At 36.6% G+C, this 24675-nt stretch overlaps 1 protein-coding gene across 1 annotated transcript in view; it reads left to right on the top strand.

Annotated features, from left to right (window-relative positions):
- LOC143649212 (vomeronasal type-2 receptor 116-like) overlaps window positions 1–24675 on the top strand; it is a 45714-nt gene that overhangs the window by 7797 nt on the left and 13242 nt on the right. Inside the window, 10 exon segments of the mRNA XM_077119397.1 lie at window positions 14259–14323; window positions 14326–14553; window positions 14942–15032; window positions 15034–15597; window positions 15599–15698; window positions 16447–16674; window positions 17039–17162; window positions 22243–22413; window positions 22416–22667; window positions 22670–23113. Of these exon segments, the coding sequence (XP_076975512.1) occupies window positions 14259–14323; window positions 14326–14553; window positions 14942–15032; window positions 15034–15597; window positions 15599–15698; window positions 16447–16674; window positions 17039–17162; window positions 22243–22413; window positions 22416–22667; window positions 22670–23113 (2267 nt within the window).

The raw sequence follows: 24675 nt of genomic DNA, 5'->3' as shown, positions 1-24675 counted from the left end.
AGTCTTCCGTGAATTCTTTTAACAATTTCTTGTAGTTTTCTGTGTATAGGTCTTTTGTATCCTTAGTTAAATTTATTACAAAGTATTTGATTCTTTTGATTTTTATTGTAAATGGAATCGTTTGTCTCTTTTCCCACATTTTTCTTCAATTCGTTGAAGTGATTTAGATTTGTTGGACAGCTATAATTAGTTGGTTCAGCTCCTGCATCTCAGTTCAGGTGTTACCTTGTTCCTTTGTTGGGCATATCTTCATTCTTCCTGGTATGCGCTATAATTTTTGCTGGTGTTTAGGCATCTGATTTCTTGCTAGTTTTTCTATAGGCTGTTTTATCTATTTTGCCTAGTTTTGTGCTGTTTGGATATGTTCTGTATCTGTTCATCTCTCTCACTGGCCAATTGTGAGAGTTGTTTCCCCTCCCGCCCCCCAGACTCCCTCAAAAACCAGGCACTATTGCAGCCTTCCCCAGTCATGGGAATTGGCACTGGGCACCACAGCAATGTCTCTGCATGTGGGTAAAACATGTCAGACATTCCAAGTATTGCTGTGTTTCTCACCATCCTGCAAGACAGGGCTTTCTTTGGGGCATTGCTGTACCAGTTGGGTCATCTGTATTTCTCTGCCAAAACATGCAATTCCATGAAGGTGACCTAGTAGTTCCTGCTCCAATAGCCTGAAATGTTTTTGATAATCTCTGAAAAGTCCTTCCATCTTCTTGCATTTCTGGTCTGTTCAGTTGGTGATTTTTTTTTTGCATAGGCTGGCATTGGGAATCGAACCCAGGTCTCTTGCATGGCAGGCAAGAACTCTGCCTGCTGAGTGACCATGGCCCACCAAGTTGGTGCTGTTTGATAACTTGATTGTCCACAGAGCTGTTTGCCTTTCGAGCACAGGCTATGCCTCACTATGTCAGGCTAAAGCTGCAGGGCTCATGTTCTTTTTCTTTGCTGGCCAAAATCTGGCTCAGCACACAGTCTGTTTTCCCCAAACAGGACAGGCCCAGGAATGGAGTGTAGATCAATACAAGGTTTTCTGAGAATGAGACACCAGGGTGCCATTGCCGGTCTTTCCTTGGAAGCCTATTGGTTCTGCGAGCTTTTTTTGTCCTTCCAATTAGAAGATGCTTATCCACACACTCTCCCCACAGGCCTAAGTTGGGACTGTGCCTTAATTCTCAGCAGACCTGCCCCTGAAAGGGATGTGGTTGAGACAGAGGTTGTGGGAAAAGCAGGTGGAGTGTTTTTTCCTTTCCCAGATCCTGAGATCCAAATCCTTTTTATAACAGCCACAGCATGTGTTAGGCATTGCCCCAATTTTTTGGGAAGGAGCCACTCTTCACTCCCCTGTTCCCCACAGGCTGGAAAAGTTAGTGATCTCAAGCAATCCCACTTACTCCCAGCTGGTGCATGCCTTAGACAAAAGCTGGCTACCACTTTTTGTAGATGGAAAGTGCTTCTGATATCCTGCCTGGAATCCTGATCCATCATTCCACACTCAACCACACAGTCTTCCTGTACATATCCTGAAACTAGCAGCTATTTGTTCTGCAAAAACAGAAAAAGTAAATATGCAGCCTCTTAATCAGGGTACAGTTTAAGAAGAGGAAAACTCAGTTTTGTGGAATGTCCTCTCAGTTCATCCTGAATTGGATAAGGATACATTGTTCCTCAGAATATCACTGGGCGAGGGCAACTGGACCAGATTCCACCAGATTCCAGGGAGGCCTGGAATCTTCCAGCTCGCCTTCCCCAGTGATATTCCAAGATTTTGGTCAGCAAAGAAAGGGAGCATGAACCCTGCAGCTTTAGCATAACATGGTGAGACATAGCCTGTGCTCCAAAGGCAAACAGCTCTGTGGGTGATCAAGTTATCAAACAGCACCAACTGGGCAGGTCATGTTTGCTTAGCAGGCAAAGTTCTCGCCTGCCATGCCAGAGATCCAAGTTCAATTCCCAGTGCCTGTCCATGCAAAAAAACAAACAAAACAACAACCTTGTTAAAATCTGTGATGCACACACCTCGTCCTGGTGGGATCTGCTGAGCGCTGACTCTCAGCCAGCATCAGGGCTGCAGGTGTGGATGTTGGTTCATTCAGGGATGCTCTACCCTGATCTCCTGGGGCAGCAGGCGATTTGGTGGCTATGTTCCAGGCTGCTTTAAGGACTCTGTAGGGTTGTAGGGAAGAGTGTGTACTGTCATAGGAGTAGAACAAAATTCTTCTCTTCCTGTCCTCTGCTCTCCACACAAATCACACCAGGGAAACGTGCACTGTGGCAGATCAGCTCTATTTAGACAGGTGGACAAAACCGCGGCTTGGGAGAGTGCCGGTCCTAATTGCCCAGCTGGCCCGAAACGCCAAGTGTGACAGGAGGGCCCCGCTATCCAATGTTCCCAGTCAGACCTGGGAGCCATGTGCGTGGAGGGGACCCCAGTCGCCAGCCGCCCCAGCCGGGAAAACGCGCGCCCCTTGGGTATCTCAGTGCAGCAGAATCTCCCTGCCAGTTCAGCTGTTCCAGAATGGGGTACGCTGTCTTTTTGGTCTCTGTCGTGACTCTGGAAGCTGTTTCGTATTGTTTCTGTTTCTTTAGTTGCTTTTCTGGAGGAGGAACTAAGACCCGCGCGTCTTACTAAGCCGCCATCTTCTCCGGAAGTCAGGGCTAACGTAATTTTAATCCAAGTCCAATTTTGTATTTTTATTGGTTTCTAATAACTTGTTGCAATAATTGAGAGCATAATGAGCACACTAGCAGATAAACATTTACACTTCACAGTATAAAAAGCAAATGAAATCTTTGGAGTAAGGTGGTTGCATGCAAGTCTTGCATATTTTAAAGGATTTTAAAGTATATTTCTGAAGAACTCTCCAGAAATGCACTAGTTGACCTCAATAACTATGAAGCAGAGTATCCATTTTCCTCACATTAAAATATATTAACAATTGATGCATGTAATGGTAGCTCATTGATCATCTATGCATTTATTTTATTAATAGGTGTATTGGTCATATTTCCTTGTGTTTATTGATCTTAATGATATATTGTTGGATGATTTGAATTTTAGTCCTTTTTCCATTTTTCTATTCAACTATAAGGTTTTTCAACTGAAAGTACATTTTACTTATTGCAAATAACAAGTATTTGTTACTTATTTTTATTCCTCTTATCAGGTAGTTGCTTGTTTTAAATATTTTTATATGACATTTTTAAGATCTAAAACAACCTGAAGGTTCATGTAGAATAAAATTTAATCATTTTCACTCTTATTCTTTCTGCCTTTTTTCAGCACCTCCTCAGTGTACAATTATATAAATAGACAATGTTAATTCTAGTACAGTGTTTTTCTTTATGAAAAATGGGATGTCTTGGCCTCAAGTGTGAAGCAAATCTCCTTAATTTTATATTCCAAGATGACTTATCTTCACCATTAATTAAAAAATTCATTATTCCTCTACAGGTTTACATTACCATCTTTATAATGCAGGAAACATTTACTTAAACACACATTGTTTCTATATTTTCTATTCTGGAAAATGATCTATTCATATCTTCCAATGCCATTATCACCCTGTTTCGGTAATATTACGGCTAATAAATAACTGCAATTATGAGTTCTGCTAAGACACATTCTCCCCTTATCATTCTCAATTATTTTCACAAACTTCCTGAACTTTTGATGCTTCCAGAAAACCTCTGAAGTTATATTACCAGTAACTTAAGAAAATTTTCCTGAACCTGTTTTAAAACTTTTTATTGTGGTATCATATACACAACTCAAAATTGTCCATTTTAAGCCCTTTCAAGTGTGCATTTCAGTGGTAATAATGACTTTCACAATATGTGCCACCATCACCAACATTCATTATCCAAAATTCCACCACCTTAAACAGAAAATCTGCACCAACTACATAATAATTCCCCTTCCCCTCACTACTGGGCCCTGGGAACCTGTAATCTACCACCTGTGTTAACTTTATAGATGGCGGTGTAGTCTATTGAAATCTTTGTAATATTGTTTTTAATGCTTTTACATTCCTCAGTAGAGCTTTATGGTCTTGTCTCAGGAGCCAGAGCAGTTTTTAATTGGACTACTATCAATACGTATTTTACCATAACAATTTATAAATTATTGATGTTATATTGAAAGGCCATTGATGGCAGTATATACTTGGTTGATTACTTCCTTATTAATCAGAATTCATTTTCACATTTTCTGTAGGATTTGCCTTGTGAACAGTCTTATCTCCAGCCAAAACTGTGGCTTGCTCCTTCCTTTCCATTCTTTTTTTGCCTGCTATTTTATTGTATTTTATGATAGGCTCCCAATTCCAATAAGGTACTAAGTAATTCTGGTCTTACAGAACGTAATATTATTCTTGATTCTAATAGGAATACCTCTTGTTCAGGGATTCCTTAAGCAATTTTCACCCCATAATACCTGAGGAAGATGACACTCTGTATGAATACATTTGTGTAATAGCATCAGTACGTTTAGATCTGGAGGGGAAGAGTATCTGAATGCATCTCAGCCCCAGTTTGGATTCCTGCCATGCCAGACCCTCAGCTGCATCTAATTGTTATTCACTGTCTTTGCATTAAGCAAAGTCTAGGTTCTAATTGGAGAGTGTTGTTGGTTTTGTTTTTAATCATATTAAGAAATACCCTTCTCCTAAACTAGTATGTTCAGTTAGGAATCATTGTTGAATTTTATCAATTGCTTCATCTACCTCATTGAGCATATATGCATATTTATCCTTGCAGAATGTGAGGACCAACAGTAAACAATTATCTAATTTGATAATAGTCTAAGATGGTTCTTCATTCATATTTTCTTTCTGATGTTGGTCGAACTTAAGGTGTTTCTTCTATTTTTTGGAAGAGAATCCACTAGAGTAACTCTCTTTTCTTTAAGTTTTAGTTAGATCCATGAATCTATCCATGCTGTATACTTGAAATTTTATTTCTTAAAAAAATTTTTATGACCTCTCTCATAATTGTAATAATTTTCTCCTTTGTTTGCTATTTGTTTCAATTTGTGAAATCATATTTCTCTGAAAAAAAGAATGGGGCTTTCACTGAAATCTTCAAAGTCATATACTTGCAATTATACACGATGTTTTGATGATTATAAAATTGCTTCTGTTCATTCATTGTTTCTTTCCTTTTCATAATGTTGTTAGTGCTTGTTTTCTCTATTTTTTCTTATCAAATTGTCCGAATGATATAATTTTATCGACTTTTTGGAAAAAAAATCAGGTCTCATGATTGTGTTTCTTTAGGACTGAATTTGTATATGTTTTATACTCTTACTGTGCTTTAAGAGTATCTAATTTCTTACTCATTTTATTTCACATTTTCTCCTTGATTTTCCCTCTCTGAATTGAGGTTTACGTCACATGAATTCATTCCTCATTTCTATTGACTATTCAAGAATTAAAGCTCTGAAATATTTTATTTCAGATTAGAAATTTTCTTTCCCTTTCTAATACTCTCTCTCTTTTTCTGTCTCCGTCTCTATCTTTCTGTTTCTTTCCTGGATGATTTGTCCCTAATTTCTGATCATTGATTTGGTTACCTCTTTGACCCAACAATTATTCACAGGTATGAATGTTGGTTAATAAGTTGTTTTATTTGTTCACAACATTTTGATATTTAACAAGAACTTTTTGTGGCTAAACGAGCTGATTTTTTTGTAAATCAGAGAGGGTATTTTGAACTCTGCCACTCTGGTTTTAGGTCCACTTTGCCTCGTTTTTCTAAAAACTTTCTTTTATATGTGATATGATATTACTGGTCACATAGTTTATATATCATATATATATATATATTTATTTTTATTGTATCAACCTATATAACATATGCGATTTCCTATATAACCATTTTTTAAGTGTAAAATTCAGTGGCATTAATTACTTTTACAATTTTGCACTAATGTTTTCTAAACCCTAATTACTATTTTCTTCCTTAATATTTTTTTGCCTTTTACATAGGTGTATGAATGTATTAATAGTTTCATATGTAATGTGTTTTTATTTTTGGTAACATTTTTATGGAATATCAACATAATTCCTGGTATTTTATCTATGTTTAATGTTGATCTCATATATCTCCTGTGCATAGAATAGCACTAAATATTGAAAAAATGATTTAAACAATTAAAATGATAGGTGGGTATTTATCTCTGTGGTTCTTTTCTTAATACAATTTTATTGAGCTATATTCACATACCATATAATCAACCAACATATACAATCAATGGTTCACAGTGCCATCATATAGTTGTGCATGACTCATCATAATAGATTTTTGAACATTTTCATTGCTCCAAAAACAATAAAATAAGAATAAAAATTAAAAAATGAACATTACCAAATGTTCTAAACAGTAACTACAGTTTCCATAACCCCTGTGGCCCTATTATTTATTTATTTATTTTCTTTATTTTTTTAACTCAACTGTCCATACTCTGGATAAAGGAAGTGTCAGTCACAAGGTTTTCACAATCAAACAGTCACACTGTAAAAGCTGTTAGTGATATACAATCATCTTCAAGAATCAAGGCTGCTGGATTAAAGTTCAATGGTTTCTGGTATTTCCCTCTAGCCACTCTGGTACATTAAAAACTGAAAAAAGATATCTATATAATGCATAGGAATAATCTCCAGAATGACTTCTTGACATTACTAGGAAATCGCTCAGCCATTGAAAATTTATTTTGCTTCATTTATCTTTCTCCTTCTGGTCAAGAGACTTTTTCAATCCCACGATGCCAGGTCCTGGTTCATCCCCGAAGATCATGACACATACTGCCAAGGATATATGTACCCCTGGGAGTCATGTCCCATGAAGGGGATAGGCATTGATTTACATGCAGCTTTGGCTTACAGAGAGACCACATTTTAGGTTCACAGGGGTGACTCTTTGGCAAAATTATAAGTAGTCTTAAATTCTGCTTTGTAGGAATAAGTTTCATAATGACAAATCCCAAGATCAAGGGGTTGTCCTATTAAGTTGGTAGCCCCCAATGCGTTCAAGAATATCAGGTCTTCCCTAGGTGAGGGTGTTTAATATTTCAACAATTTGCTCCAATTCCTCAAGGGGACTTTACACATACTTTTTTGTTTTTTGCCCAGGTAACCCTGGGATGCATTATAGCATCATACCACCCCTTTCAAACCAAATAGATCTCACTCCCTATTCAAGTTTCCAGGTAATTATGGTGTTTGAAAAAGAACAATACACATTAAATTAGACAGTGTGCTACAGAAAATACAAATTTTGCACCAAATAAACATCCTTCCATTGGCCTCACACCAAAGTTGAAATTTTAAAATACAGTCAATATCACCTTTACCCTTTAATTCGATTTACCTTAGTTCTACCCAGATCAGCTTCATTCATATCTCTGAATGAGGTAATGTTGACTTTCATAACTGCAGAACTCTAGCTTTGAGTCTCAGGTGTCACACAGATACCTGAAATTCCAGGTAGCAACAGGTTATATACAAAGAGCTCAGCCTCTCAGAATTTAAAAATCAGATTTACAATCTAGGGATAGAAGTGACTGCTGTAAGAGCTTAGAATGTAAGAACCTGTATAATAAGCCTTCCCGTAGTAACCTGTGCTCTAGAATTCAATTCTCAGTGTTTGCACATTATAATAGTGAGCTATTGTAATACGTGTCTTTTGTTTCTCTTTTATTTATTTCACTTAACATACTGTCCTCAAGGTTCATTCATGCAGTTGCATGCCTCACAAATTCATTCTTTATCACCATCATCTGTGGTTCTTTTTAAACTTATATTTTTCTTCTTTTTATTATTTCTAGGCTTGCCAATTTTACAATAATTTTCCTTGTTAAATGTTCTCCCCTTGGTTGGATCTATGTATCTTATTTGAATTCTATTTTAATGTGTTCTTAATTTCAAAAAATAAAGAACACAGAATCTAAAGTCTTGCTTCAATAGGCTTATACTTACTTCTTTCTTCAAATTCAGTCTACTTATGCATAATTTAAGTTGCAATCTAGATTATTTTAATTTTTTCTCTCTCCTTCAGGTGTCTTGTATTTTTCATTTTAATACTATATTCTCTGCATTTATATTTATTTCTTTGACCTTTTTGCAAACCAGTGATTCTCAAACTTCATCAAGCATCAGAATCACCTGGAAATCTTCTTAAAGCACACAGGGATTGCTAAATCTCACTCCAGACTTTCTGATTCAGTTGTTGGAGTGGAGTTTGAGGATTGTATCTCCACATTGTGGTCAGAAGCTCTCCCTGCTTAATCCTACCACCCCACTGTTTCAGTTTGCTAAAGCTGCTGAAAATTAAATAAGTGGATACATTCCTGGAGGAAAGGCAACTGGTATCCATTTCCTATATCACACAGGAAGGCACATGGCAACATCTACTGTCCTTTTCTCCAGGTTTCTGGATTCAAACAGCTCTGTCATCTTCTGACATCTCCTGGGGAATTTTCCTTCTGCATTTCCAAATATCTGTCCCTTGGTTTCAGCTCTCTGCTCTCTGTGTTGGCTCTGAGCTCTCTCTATGTTTTCTGCATTTATTCTCTTCATGTTGGACTCCAGTAAAATGATTAGGACCCACCTTGAATTTGGGGGTGGGTCACGTCTCCCTGGGACACAACCCACTCAACAGCTCCCATTCACAATAAGTCTGCACCAACAAGATTGGATTAGAAGGATTTGGATTTTCTGGCGGATTCATAACAGTTTCAAAATAGAACACCCTTCTTTCATTTTCCCTCTTGTTATACTCCAACAAAGTACTTGCACTCTAACTTAATTTTAGTATCTACTTCCTAGAAAACCCAACTAACACTTGTGTTCTTTTTCACTCAGAAAGGGATATTTTATTTGCAGGGCAAGAAACCATCTTCAAGAAGTATCACATTGCTGCCTCCCTGTGTTCTTCAGATAATTCAATTCATTTTAATGAAGACTGTGCCATGTTTTTTCCTTGGAAAATATGTTTACAAGATGCATTTGAAAAGAAAAGGAAAACTTGAAAGCCACATTATACAGTAAGATAATAAGAGATCCTAGGTAGATGATAATAAAAATAAATCAGGTTATATGAGACAAAATGGATAAGAATAAAATGCATCATTAGATTTCAAGTCATTAATTCACAATGATAGAAGGCCTAACTCAAGAAAGTTATAGAAATTATTATACATAATAGGAATATAGTACAAGCTCAAATAAGTAAAGCAAAAAGATAAACAAGAAGATATAAAATCAAGCATCATAGTGAAAAATTCCACGTTTCTCAACCAAATGACACCATACATGCAAGAAATATAAATTATACTTGAAAACAAGATTAGCATGTTTGAGTGACGGGACACATCTGGAACCATGTATCAGACTATTAAATAATACTCATTATTCTCAAGTGGACAAGGAACCTTAACAAACAGTGGGTAGGAAGTTAATCAAGCCTCAATAAAAGAACATCCATAATAGACACAAGGCACTGACTTATTCTAGTTGGAATTTCATATCCCAAGACATAGAAATGAAGGGAATTTTCTTTGGCCTTGGAGATGATTTCTTAATAAATAAGTAGAACTTTGCACAAATCTGTAGGAAAGATGAAAAGAATGAGTGTCATTTGGAGGAAGTACTGCTGAAGATATTGGTTCTTACTGTTAACGGAATTGCTGATTTTTTTATTTAAAAATTGTTTACTTTTAAATTAACAATTGGAAGATAGATGTAAAGTGTTGTTACCCTTAGATCCTTAAAACTTTTCAGTCATTTCAGATACAGGTAAAGATCACTTCATCTCCATGGTTTTGCTTCTCCCAAATATTCCTGCCTTGCATGACTTCCTTTCACTGAGGTTCTGTGGTTTCCTTCAGTTTGTTGACTTTTTGCAGCAACTTTCCTTCCTTATAAGGCTTTTTTGCTTCAGTGTTTTTTTTATTGTGATATAACCATCTAAAGAGTACAATCAGTGGTTCACAGTGTCATCATAAAGCTATGCATTCCTCATTATATTTGATTTTTGAAAATTTTCATTATTCCAAAAACAATAGAAATAAAAATAAGAATAAAAATAAAAGTAAAAGAGAACACCTAAAACACCCCCTATATGCCTCTATTATTTATTTGTTTTTGTCTTTCTTTTATCTTACTCATCCGTCCATACACTGGAAAAAGGGAGTGTTAGGCACAAGGGTTTCACTCCACATGTTCACATTTAAAAGGTGATGGATACTTATTCAATCACCTTCAAGAATCAAGGCTACTGGGTTACAGTTCAACATTTTTCAGGTATTTCCCTCTAAATGCTTCAATAAATCAAAAACTGAAAAGGGCCATCTATATACTGCATAAGAATATTCTCCAGAAAGATCTCTCAACTCTATCTGAAATATCTCAGCCATGGAAATTTCATGTTCGCTTACTTATTTTGGCTCTTATGGTCAAGAAAGCATTCTCATTCCCTTGATGCATGGGCCAGGCTCATCCCTGGGAGTCCTGTCCCACGTTGCCAGGGAGATTTAAATTCCTGGGAGTCATGTCTTCTGGAGGAGGTAGAGCAGTGAGTTCACCTGCAGAGCTGGTTTAGAAAGAGAGGACACATCTGGGCAACAAAAAAGGTTTTCTGTGGGTCACTCTTAGACATGACCATGAATAGGCTTAGCTTCTCCTTTGCAGGAATAAGTTTTATAAGGGCAAGCCCCAAGATCAAAAAAGGCCTGTACTCAAATGGGCAGTACTCAATGCTTGTGAGAATATCAGATCTTACCCTGGTGAGAAATTTAACATTTCCACCTTTTCCCTCAATCCCTCAAGGGGACTTTGCAAACACTTTTTCATCTTCTGCCCATCTTTGTCTGGGCTGTATAGGGGCATCACAGCAACCTGTACAAACCAACAAAATCTCACTCCCTGTGCATGTTTCCATGTAATTATGATGTTCAAATAAGCTGACCTAACAAGTTCAATTAGATAATTTGCTACCAAAATATAAATTTTGCACCAAATAAACATCTCTTCCTTTTGTCTCACACAGATGTTGAAGTTTCAAACTATAGTCAGTGTCAGTGTCATCCTTTACCCTTTATTCTGATTTACCTTAGTTTACCCAGATCAGCTTCATACATATCTTTAACTGAAGTGTGATCACTTTTTCAGGATTTTAAACAGTTGCCATATTGGGCAATGTAAAATTGCATAGGTTTAGAAATCTAGCTCTGCTCTGTGTCTCAGGAGTCACACATGCTCGAAATTATATGGAATGTCCACATTATACGCAAAGAACTCAGCATCTCTGACTTTAGATATAACACTTGCAATTCCAGAATAGGTTCTGACTATAGGAAGAGCTTACAATTCAGGAATCCTTATAATAGGCCTTCAACTGATAACCTATGCCCACAAGTCCAGTTCTCAGAGGTTGTAGTTATAATTAGCACAAATTAGTGAGGCATTATAATATTTGTATTTTTATTTATGGATTATTTCACTCAACTTACTTTCCTCAAGCCTCATTCACCTAGCTGCATGTCCCAGGTCTTCATTTCTTCTTGCAATCACTCAATAGTTCACTGTATTTATACTCCACAGTTGCACCTTCCATTCTTCAGTAGACCTACCATTAGGTCACCTCCATCCATCAGAATTCGCCAATGCTGCTACCATAAACACTAGTATGCAAATGTCCATTCGTGTTCCTGCTCTCCAAGTACACACTTAACAATGGGGTTGCAGAATCATATGGTAAACCCTCCTCTAGCCTCCTGGGGAGTCACCATATTTTCCTCCAGAAAGATTGCACCACTCTACTTCCCTACCAACAGTGAATAGGTTCTGTTCTCTCTCTACATTTCTCCCGCACTTGTATCTCTCCATTCATTTTCAAACAGTTTTTTCACACATCACACCATTCAACCTAAGTTAAAAGTAATCAATTGTTCCTGGTATCACATAACCAGGCCTTCACCACCAAAATCTACATGAAGACATTTCTATTTCTCTGCAAAAATCCCATACTCCTCCTCTTATTTACATTTAGCTTTGGCTTATTGCCTTTGTTACATGCAATGGAAGCATACTATAATGTAACATTTAATCATAGACTCCAGCAAGCATTGATTGCATTTTCCCCATATAAAACCCCATTTTCAACACCTTGGAATGTTGACATTAATTTGTTTCCCTCATGCAAAGACTTACTTATACTTGAATATTTAATCAACATCATTGTTTACTCTGGGCATCATTAAGTTATTCCAACACAGTTTTATCCACTATCTTTGTTGCTTTGTTTTTTGATAATGGTCAATCTAGCAGCTGTGAGATGATATCTCATTGTGGTTTTCGTTTTCATTTGCTTAGTTGCTATTGAAGTTGAGCATCTTTTCGTGTTTTTTAGCCATCTGCATTTCCTCCTTGAAAAAGTGTCTGTCTAAGACTTCTGCCCATTTTTCTAATTGCATATATTGTTTTTGTGTGTGTGAAAGTCGTAGAATCTCTTTATATATTCTGGATATTAAACTTTTGTCTGATATGTGGTTTCCAAATATTGTTTCCCCATTGATTAGGTTGCCTTCTTCCTTTCCTCAGAAAGTCGTTTGATGTGCAAAAGTGGTCAGGTTTGAGAAGATATCATTTACGTATTTTTTCCTTTCATTACCCATGCTTTGGATGTAAGGTCAGGAAATAACTGCCTCTTACAAGATCCTCAAGATATTTCCTTACATTTTCTTCTAAACTTTTTTATTATCTTAGCACTATTGTTTAGGTCTTTGATCCATTCTTAGTAAATTTTTGTATAAAGTGTGAGGTATGGGTTTTCTTTTGTTCTTTCACTACGTCTGAGTTGTCCAGTTTGTTAGCATTTAGTTGTTCATAGTATCCTCTAATTATCTCCTTGATTTCTGCAGTCAGTAGTTTCCTCCCCGACCCCTGAAGTTCTGATGTTATTTATCTACACCTCTCTTTTCTTTGTTAGTCTAACTAAGGGTCCATATATTTTATTGACTTTTTCAAAAAAGCCAACTTCTAGCTTTATTGATTATCTCTATTCTGAATTTTATTTATTTCTGCTCTAGTCTTTGTTATTACTTTCCATCATTTTCTTTGGGGTGAGTTTGCTGTTCTTTGTCTAATTCCTCCAGGTGAGCAATTAATTCCTCGATTTTTGTTTTTCCTTCTTTTCCAACATAGGAAATAAATCTCCCTCTCCATACTGCCTTTGCTGCAGCCAAAGTTTTGATATATTGTGTTCTCTTTTCATATTTACCAATTTCTATCGTAATTTCTTCCCTGACCCACTGGTTGTTAAAAAGTATGCTGTTTAAACTCCATAAATTGTGAATTTTCCAGGCATTGGCCTCTTATTGAGTTCCAATTTATTGTCATGTCAAGCAGAGAAGTGATTTGGATAATTCAGATATTCTTAAATATACTGAGACCTGCCTTTTCCATCTCACCATGTAGTCTCTCCTGGAAAATGGTCCATGAGCACTTGAGAAAATGTGTATCCTACTGTTGTTGGATGCAATGCTGTGTAAATATCCATTAAGTATAGTTCATTTATCATACCATTTAAGATCTCTGTTTCCTATTGGTCCTCTGCCTACATGTTCTATTCATTGATGAGAGTGTTGTATTGAAGTCTCCAACTAATATTGTAGAAGTGTCTAATTCTCCCTTCAGTTAGTTGATTTGTGATGATGGCAGATCTACGGTTTTGATGGGGTAGAGACTTAGGCTGTTTGATTGACAGTCTTCTGGTGGGCCTTTTTCACTCCACAGATGTTATGTCTCTTTCTGCCACATTTGATTCTGCCTATGCTGTGGAACTGAGCCATTAAGCTGATATACCTTTTAGTTGGAATTACTTTATCTTCAACTTCATGTTGCTATTACTGCTACTCTACACAGCATTTAATAATGTGCTAATATAAAAAAAGGCATTTTGGTTCCTGAAACAAAAAGTAAATGACAAATTCCACCATGAAGGTGGTTTCCTTTTCCATTCGTTAAAATCCTATTTGTAAATAATTTCATATTCCCCTCTGTATGTAGAATTCAGTCAGGGACTTCCAGAGTTGAAGTTGAGCTCTTTATATTAGCTAAAATCCTAAAGCTTCAGGAGACGCAGCTGTTGCCAATGATGGAATGAGTACACTTTCTTTCATCTTTAATTTGCTCATTGTTTCAGATTTGCAGGTAATAATGTTATGTGCTTTTTGCTTAAATATCCCTGTGCTCTCTTTGAAGGTTTCAGTGTAAGAACTACCAATATGCTCTGGCCATGTTTTTTGCCATTGAAGAAATCAAAAGGAACTTCCATCTTTAACCAACATTTCTCTGGGATATGATGTGTATAATGCTCTACACAGTGAACTGAGGACATTGGAGAGTACCATCCTTTGGCAATCAGGGCTGGGCAAGGGCATCCCTAATTATACCTGCAGAACAGAGAGAAAATCGGTAGCATCCCTTATAGGAACCACGTGGGCAGTTTCTGCTCAGATTGGGACACTCCTGGAACTCTACAAAGTACCACAGGTGAGCCAGGTGGAGCTGAAGAGATATGAACCCAAGTCTTCTTTGGTGCCATTATTGGGGCCTTTATAAAACAAAAGGCGTAATGAGGGAGTTGTTCTTATGCATCCCTCAATGGGCACAACCAGTATACAGAGACTAGGGGTGGGCCCATGTCTTTTATTTGGAACGTAAAGGAGGTTGAGGGGGAAGGAAACAAAGGAGGTTCCTGGAACTCTGTGAATCCTAAATTATTTCCTAGAAAGCTCTCTGTGATTGGGGGATGATTATAAAACAGAATGAGAAAATCTTCCCCTCTACCACTTTCTATAATTACTTAATATTCACTGAGATAGAGGTTGTGCTCCTCACCAATCCTCTCCCTTACACTGGTTCATTTTATGTTTCCCCTTTAGCTTTCTATGGCCTTTTTGATCCTGACCTGAGTGATGGTGGCCAGTTTCCATCTCTGTATCAGATGACCCCCAAGGACACATCTCTGGCCCTTGGCATGGGTGGGACTGGCCATCTCAGAAGACAAGAGAGGTGTTCAGTTCCTCTGGGACTTGAGAGGAGAGATGGAGAGAAATGGAGTCTGTGCAGCCTTTGTGGAAATGATCCCTGTCACTGAGAGGTCATATTACTCAAACTACTGGAAGTATCATTTGCGGATCAAGGAATCCTCAGTGAGTGTGTTTGTCATTTATGGTGACACCGACTCACTACTAGGTTTTAACTTTTGTAAATGGGAATATTTAGTGATCTGGAAAGTCTGGATTACAACCTCAAAATGGGATTTTGCCAACAGTGATAGAGAATTACTTGACTCATTCCATTTCACTCTGATTTTTTCACATCACCATGATGAAATACCTAGCTTCAAAACTTTTATCATGACTGCTAACCCTTCCAAATTCCCTGAAGACTTTTACCTCAATAATTTGTGGCTCATCTCTTTTGGGTGTGTGATTTCAAAATCTGACTGTACAACACTGGATAACTGTCCCCCCGGTGCCTCCTTGGAGTGGTTGCCTTGGTGGGAGTTTGACAAATACATGATGGAAGGAAGTTATAGTGTATGCTGTAGCTCAGACCCATCATGAAGTGTTTCTTCAACAACCAGAAATGCAGTCTGAGGGAAATGGACATGGGCTGGTGGTTGAACCCTGGCAGGTAATGTCTCTTCCATTTGAAAATGTGTTTCAGAACTTGTAATAAAACTGTGTTCTTGAAGTTCCACATATGCACAAAGCCAAGTAGTTAAGGGACCTTTCTCCAAAACAACAGGAGTTTATGCACTTCTTTCACTGTCTAAGTGGTAAATCTAGTCCTAGGTAGGGAAGGCATCAAGCAGAAGGTGCCAATGGCAGGGACAAAATGAGTTATGAACCAAGGTCAATGCTTTCTGTTGGTAAGCATCTCAACATCCTGCACAGTTAATATTTTCAAGAAGAAATATCTAGACTTCTTCCATCAAATCTTAAATGACAACCGGGAGGGAGTCAGTTCTTTAAGTGATCATGTAACCCAGACACCGTAGTGGACATTCTACATAAATGATCCCATTTAATTTAGCAACCACTTCAGGTATTGATAAACTTGATTTGCAAGATGATGCTCTGGGAAAATTCAGAATATAAAGAAGGGTGTTTAGATTTGATCCTTCCATTAAGATTCTTCTGCATATATATCCACAGATTTTTGGATTTCCCCTTGACTTTGGATGGAATTCTGAAACTGACTGATACTTTATAAGCATTAGAAAATTTAGGTCTCATATGTTTTTATTTGTTTTACTTCATTAGATGCTAATAATAAAGTTGCATTATGAAGCAGAGAGATCAGGGATGTTCAACAATTTGGGTTTTTCTGTCTTTAATGATGGGGTGAACTTCCTCACAGGATGATGCATCTCTTTTAGATGCACCCATTTCTGAGAAATATCCAGTTTTACAATCCTGTTGGTGACCTAGTGAGTTTGGATGAGGAAAGGGAATTGGATGCCATTTATGACATTCTCAACTTTTGGAAATTTTCAGAAGGTTTTGCACTTAAAGTGGAAGTAGGACAATTTGCCTCAGATGTGCCACATGATCAACAATCGTCTCTATGTGAGAAGTTGATAGAGTGGTTCATGGAATTTTCAGAGGTGAGTAAGATCCAAGCACCATGCTTTATATTATATATAAATGACCAAAATGTTTTTATGGGATTTTTCTGTCCCTTTACTGTTTGGAAAATGATCTACTCAATAAATCTGGGTATTTATCAACCCACCTTTGAAGTTGAATAATTTTCGTAGCCCCTGTCCAATAAATGGGAAAAGAACCCATTATTCAAATGTATTTCTAATTATTATATATTTCATATCATACAAAAATCATGACAGCCTATGATTAATGTGAGTTAGGTATTTAAAATTTAAATTTGTTGATGGTCCAATGTCATCAAAATAGTCTAATAATTTCAGGGTTAGTTAAAGTCAGTGTTAACAAATCTCTGATTTTCTCCAGACTCCCCACTCTGTGTGCAGTGAGAGGTGTATTCCTGGATTCAGGAAAACCTCTCAGAAGAGCAAACCTGCTTGTTGCTTTCTTTGCACTCCCTGCCCAGAGAATGAGATTTTCAATGAGACAGGTAAGTGTGTGCCCTCAGAGATAGCCCCCACTGGTACATTATATCTCCCAAACATACAACAAATTGGAAAGGATATGAAGGAGAAATGCAGAGTCAAAATTCTTCCTTCTTTCATTTAGGGGTTGAATTTTTCTAATCAATAATATTTCCCATTGAAATGACTTATTTCTCTGCCCTAAACTGGCTTATTTGAGTTATTGCATTTGACCATGCAGGCAAAATTGTCTCTAGGAAACCCATATTGACTCTAGCACAGTAACTTAAGTTTTTGTCTGACTTGAAATTTAACATACCGTATTATAAGTACCCACTTTCCATCTTTTTTGAAAGGATATTAGTTTATGTGGAAAGCGTGGATCTAAACTATCCTCAGTCTCAGCAGGATGATAATATAGCATGCCCCTAAAGAGTAGGTTTTAATTTCTTCTCTCCTTTTGTTCAGAGCTGAGTAGATGAGATAAAACAGAGTCATTTCATGTTCATGCAATAAAAGTACATACAGGGACCTATGGGATAGTTTCTGCATGAGGGGGCTCATAGAATTCTTCCTAGAAGCAGTATTAGTATCATGTAATATGAATGAAGGGTGGAACAAATTCTTGGCAGAATTATTAGAAATGGCATAAAAGACAATTATTGCACCACTGCATGCAATCATCAGAGATGCTGGGAACTGTAAAACAAACTTCTCTGTGACAGAATCACAAAGTATATTGAGGATGGCGAGTGGAATATGATGCAGATCCGGGACAGAAAATCAGTGTTTAATAATTTTTCATACTGTAATTAATATCTTAAAATTGCTTACATTCGTGACATTAAATGCTGGAATCACCTTTAGAATGGAGATTTTCTAATTTTTTTTCTGTGATAAATGTGCAGCTCGATACCACAAAATAATGACTTATTTCAGTTCTTTGAAATGTACTGAGTGATGATGTAACCTGGCATTTAGTCAAATTGAGAAAAATGATTCATGTACACATTGGGTATAAGGTACGTTTGAGTATATGTTTCACGTGCTTATGTAAAGAACGCTGTACCCATTCATTTCAATTTCCACATGCTTGGAGATTTAGAAATACACTTTTAAACAACAGAAGTTTAAAAATGTAGAATACAATAATGTTGCCTGCACTTGGCCAACACCAGAGCTCCAGGTTTCATTGCAGTAAAGAATTCACAAAAGAGAAAGCAGATAGCAGCAAACAGTAAAATTTGAGAGAAGTGTACATGGTGCGCATTCTCACAGGAGAGATGCCTAAGCTTGGGCTTCCCTGACCTGGCTCGTTGCCCTGCTTTCAGGGTAAAGCCGGGTATGGAGAATTCCAAATGCCCCTTTGTGCTCTACCCACCCCCATCTTTTCATTCTTTTGGTTTGTTTCAGCCTTTTCTGAGAAGTGGGTCAAAAGTCCCTAACACTTGATATTTGATGCTTTGCAGTTAAGCCATTTCCTATCTTGACTTAATTTATTGTGCAATCCCCAAACTGAATTAATCCTTTAACTCCGTGCCTAGACTGAGTGATTCCCCTGACCCTGGGTGAATTTTTCTGACCTTCCTCGTTAGACATTATAAAGCATTTTGAAATTGGAAATACTATACATCAAGTCTTCTTTGATGGAGCTAAAGCTGTCCATAGAGAAAAAAACCTATAATCCTAAGATTATATGTAATTGAGTATCATTTGTATTTTTCAAGCAAACTAAATAAGAACAGCAAGCTAAACATAAAGACAATAGAAGATAGAAAATGGTGCATATATGAAGAAACTCAATAAAAGACAAATATAGGTGGGATAAACAAAGTCAAAGCTAATTCTAGTAGAAGATAAAATTGGTAACTGTACAATGATGTATTAATTAAAAAGAAAAATTGCAAAATAAGGAACACCAGGACTTTAAAATGGGTCCTCTGTACAGAAATTTTTTAGCATCATAAAAATATAGTATTCAAAATTTAATGAAATACATTTGAAAACTTAAGTGAAAGAAACAAATTTCCAGAAAAATAAAAGTTATCAAACTGTCCCAAGAAAAATAAAAAATTGAAAAGTTTCATATTGACTATGGGAATAGACTACCTAATTTAAACATTCTCATAAATTTTTACTGTGGCCAATGGCTTCACTGGGAACTCTACCAATATTTAAGGAAAAAATTAGCATCAGTTTGCTCAAACTCTTCCAGAGATTAGGAAAAAATGTGAAAACTTCTCAATCTTCTCAAAACTTCTTATTCTCTCAATGAGAATAACACAACATTGGTGCCAAAATCTGGCAGGCTCATTACAAGAAAGGAAATTTACAGACCACTTTCTTTTTTTGAAAATAAAATCACATAAATTAAAAACATCTGCATTCCAAATCCAGCTATATTTTATAAGACGTTATATTATGATAACATTTGGTTCATGCAATTCAGTTTAGTATGTAAGCCTCCCAAAAGGAGAGATAGTAACCTCAATAAATGTAGGAAAACATTTAATAAAATTCAACATTCATTCATGATTTTTAAACAAACAACAGAAACAACCTTTAAAGAATTGGTAATGAAAAGGAACTATTTTAATCCCATAAAGGATAGTTTTGGTAAACTATAGCAAACATCAAACCTTATGGTGCAATACTGAAAGCATTTCAAGGCAGAGAGATTAAGAATGAGAAAACAATGCTCAATATTACCATGACTTTGTTAGGAGGTGATATTATGTAAGTACAAGATCCAGAAGATTTTCCTAATCTAGTTTGTGGTCTGAGTATAAAGTTAATATACAGCATTCTTAATTTATATATGCCAGTCATAGGCATTTGAAAGTGAAATTTTAAAAAATGACATTTAAATCATTTTGAAAGTATTAAATCCTTATAAATAAAAGTAAGGAAAGTTTGAAAAAACTTATGCTCATAAACTTATAGAAGGACATTGAGAAATACTTTAAGAAGCTTGAAAAACTGAGGGATATCCCATGTCCATGAAAGAAAAGGTACAGTGGTGTAAAGATTTCAGTACACTCCAAATGAACCTATTGAATCAATGCAACTGCTATCACAGTCTCTTTTGTGGCATTACAACTTATTATAAAATGAAAAAAAAGAAAAGCATAGCTAAGACAAATTTCTTGATAATGAGCGAAGTCTTGTCTATTCTACTTGTTTCAAGTTTTTTAGAGACCCAATAATGTGGTTTCAATATAAGGATAAAAAATAAAAAGATAAAAATGGGAAATCCAGAAACAAAATGGTCCCATTTGGGCTCGCTGAAATCAGGCATATTGTAATTATAAATGTAAAAACAAAAGAGTTTAAAGGAACCCCACAGAGAAGAATATTTCCAACTTGGGAAGTAAACATTTCTGAAACAAGACAGATATAACATCAACATTAAAGGACATATTTAATAAATGTAACTATATTAAAATTTCTAGTTTCAGTTCATCAGTAAAAGGTCAAGCCAACAAGTGGGATAAAATATTTAAAATAGATCTACCCAATAAGATATCAAATCTACGATATACAGGGAGCACCTTCAAAACAACAATAAAGGCAGAAAACCCATTAGAAAAAAGGCATAACTGGGAACAAGGTCTTCATATAAAAAGTGTCTAAATGTGGAATGTGAGTCAGCACTCAGATTAATTACTTACAAGGGAACTCCAAATAAAAATCTTAGTAAAATATCCCTAAATGTTTCCAGCTAAAATTAACTGGAGTTACTGTGGCAAGTGTCGTAGAGAATGTGGAACAATTGTAACTCTTGTTTTTTTTTTTTTTACATGGGCAGGCACTGGGAATTGAATGTAGTCTCCAGCCTGGCAGGCAAGACAACACAGTCCACACCAACTGTAACTCTTATATTGCTTGTTGGAGTGTAAATTGATGTATTTATTTGGAAAACTGTATGGTATTACCTGAAAAGGCAAATATTTGCCTATTATGTGACCCAGAAATATAACATCATATTTGTGCATATGTACAAACATGCTCATAGCAGCATTATTTGCAATGACCTAAACTCATAACCAATTCAAACATCCATAACCAGTAAAATGGATAAATGAAAGATGATGTGTTAATGTAATTGAAGCCTGTCCAACAATATAGTGAATGGATTGTTCCATCTCACACTCACAAAGATCACTATATTTTAAAAATATAAAATACCAAGTGAGAAGATGTAGAAGAATTGGAACACTAGTGCATTGTTGGTGAGAATTTAAAATAGCACAACCACGGTAGAAAGTAGCATGGTAGTTCCTTAAAGCATTAAATATAGAATTATCATACGACCTGGCTGTTCCATTTCTAGGCATATGCACAAAAAGAGTGAAAAGAGGTTCTCAGACAGATGATTATGCACAATGTTTATAGGAGCATTATCCCAACAGCCAACAGGTGGAAGGAACCCAAGTGCACATGAACAAATGAATGGATAAACAAAATATGGTACAGACACAAGGGGAAATGTATGCTTGCTGGACATGGTGTGTTTGTAAAAAGAAAATATAAAAAATATATATATTAAAAAGTGAATAAAAAATGAATGAACTCTAGCTATATCCTGTGACATGAATGAATCTCACAACCATAATATTGTGTAAAAGGACCCAAAGCAGAATGAATTTCCAGGATTAGGTATCAGGAAAGTAGTTTCTATGGAGAAGTGCCAGAGGTGATGATTTAAAGGGTTTCGAAATGGATTCGTGAGGGGCTGGTTATGTGCTCTGCCTTGGGCTGTGTGTTGTTACACATGTGTCAATTTCTTATAATTCATTAATCAGTACATATATGATTTATGCCCTTGTATGCTATATGCCAATAAACATATTTTTAAAAAGGAACATATGAGAGCTTAACAGTGAATGATAAATGCAACTGTTATCCAACTGAAAGTCTAAAATTCTAAAAGAATGGCAGATGTGTGAGAGAACATTTGTGGGAAGAAAACTAAGCAGACTGAAAAACAGAGTTAATGCAAGCTGGACAGATTTGGTTCAAATTGCCCACTGCTATTTACTTGGGTCCTGTGAGTAAGAGAAACTTATTGAAATTGGGCTGATGACCCTTTGCATTTCTCACCAGATACAGACCAGTGTGTGAAGTGTCCAGATCGTCAGTATGCAAACAGGGAGAGAACTCACTACCTCAAAGCTGTGACCTTCCTGGCTTATGAAGACCCTCTGGGGATGACTCTGGTCTGCACAGCTCTGTGCTTCTCTTTGCTCATGGCTGTTGTTCTTGGGGTCTTTGTGAAAACCGAGACACTCCCATAGTCAAGGCCAACAATAGGGCTCTCAGCTATGTCCTGCTCATCTCCCTGCTCCTGTGCTTCCTCTGCTCCATCCTCTTCATCAGTCGTCCTAACACAGCCACCTGCATCCTCTGACAAATCTCATTTGGAATGGTGTTCACTGTGGCTGTGTCCACTGTCTTGGCCAAAACCATCGCTGTGGTTCTGGCATTCAAGGTCACTGTACCAAGGAGAAGGATGAGGCAGTGGTTGGGGTCAGGGTTATTCCCATCTGCTCCCTGTTCCAGATGACTCTCTGCAGAATCTGGCTGAGAACTTCTCCCCCATTTGTTGACATAGATGCACACTCTGAGCCGGGCTATATCATCATCGAGTGCGTCAAGGGCTCAGTCACTGCTTTCTACTGTGTCCTGGGGTACCTGGGATGCTTGGCTCTGGGGAGCTTCACCGTAGCTTTCATGTCCAGGAACCTGCCCGACACCTTCAATGAAGCCAAGTTCTTGACCTTCAGCATGCTGGTGTTTTGCAGTGTTTGGGTCACTTTCCTCCCCAGCTACCACAGCACCAAGGGGAAGGTCATGGTGGCCATGGAGATCTTCTCCATCTTGGCCTCCAGGGCTGGATTGCCGGGCTGCATCTTTGCCCCAAAATGTTATATTATTTTGTTAAGACCAGAGAGGAACACTCAGCATCCGCTACAATGTAAAGCATATTCTGGGGGGAGTAAGCCTCCTTAAGTTTTAACTCATATGATTCCTATGATAAATAGAGAACCTGAGTGATATCTACTTGCAGTCAGATATTAGGTAACAATATAATATAATTTACCTTCTTAAATGAACAAGCTACTCTCAGTTGTCTCTATTAGGGCTGGGAGAATTACAACCGTTAACCATTCCAATTTTCAAATTTAAATTATATTTTGATCCTTTTTTTAAATCCATCACATTAAATTCACTGATGAATACCGATGTTCTGTCTTAATTGTGTGTCATAACCACCTTTAAATAGTGTTCCAATTTGCTTTTTCACTTCTTTTTTCCTAATTTTCTGATACACACAATAAAGACCCCTCTCTTTTCATCTGAACATTTTTATCCTAAAGATCCAAGAATATTTATGGAATATTACTTTTTTCTCACAGATTTCCATTGCCATATTTTAAATATCATAATTTCCTATCTATAAATGACTCTGTTTCTAACCCCCTTGTTATATTTCATTGATTTTTTTTCTTTCGAACAAATACAACATTGTTCAATATACTGAACTTGATGGTGTGTTTTGTTTGATGGGTGTTAGCATATTTACCTTCTTTTCCCATCATTTCAGGCCTTGAAAGAGAAAGAACTCATGATGGCTGTTCCAATTAAGCCTGCCTGACAGAAAAGCTTTTTAGGAGATCATCTAAATGGACTTTTTCTTCTCTGTAGTTTCTTTAGAGTCCACCTGAGCATAAGAAAACACCAGGATGGTTTTCTTGTGGGCCATTAGTTTATCTTCTCCCAGAGTCACCTGCTAGGTGAATAAGTGAACAAGTTGAAATGCAACTTATTGAATATTATGTCTTGAATACAAGAAAAAGTCATGGAAAAGCATTATTTTAATTTTTATAAAACTGTTATGAAGAGCACTTTTCAAATTTGTGACTCATTGCCTTATGTAAAAGGAAGTTTCCTCCATCAGAAATTTATTTTAGAGTTGACTTCTAAGAATGTCTGCCATATTTTTCTGAGAAAATAATGGATTTCTTTTCTGAAAATGCGAATTATGTAACTTACTAATGCCAAGAGGCTCAACCTCAAGTTTGATGGTCAGCCATAGCAGGTTTTATGACCAACATATTTGAATTATGCTCCATCCTTCATACTGATTTTCTCTCTTTTACTAACCATGCATTTATCTTATGTGGTAAATAAATTAATAAACATATACTCTATTGTCAGTGAAATCAGATCCTTTTTTGGAAATGCAACTTTCTGCCCGGTGGAAATACCTGAATGATGAAGATGTTTAGGAGCCATTCATTTACTCAAAAGATTCATCTTCAAATAACCTCTTCAACATCTGTATCTCTTGGATTTCTTATAAATTTCAAAGATCTGGATTATAGCCCTGGACCCTCTATGGTCTTTGAAAAGTCACTTAATCTATTAAACTTCAGTATAATACAAGTTACTATGCTTAGCTAGTAAAATGCTATATAAAATGATGAGTGCAATTTGAAGTGAGGTTCCTTGAAAAAATCTAAGAGTGACTAAAAT

Source organism: Tamandua tetradactyla, chromosome 11 (genome assembly GCF_023851605.1).
Source record: "Tamandua tetradactyla isolate mTamTet1 chromosome 11, mTamTet1.pri, whole genome shotgun sequence".
Lineage (NCBI taxonomy): Eukaryota > Metazoa > Chordata > Mammalia > Pilosa > Myrmecophagidae > Tamandua > Tamandua tetradactyla.
The sequence above is the reverse complement of the archived record's forward strand: the minus strand, read 5'-3'. Positions and strand labels throughout refer to the sequence as shown.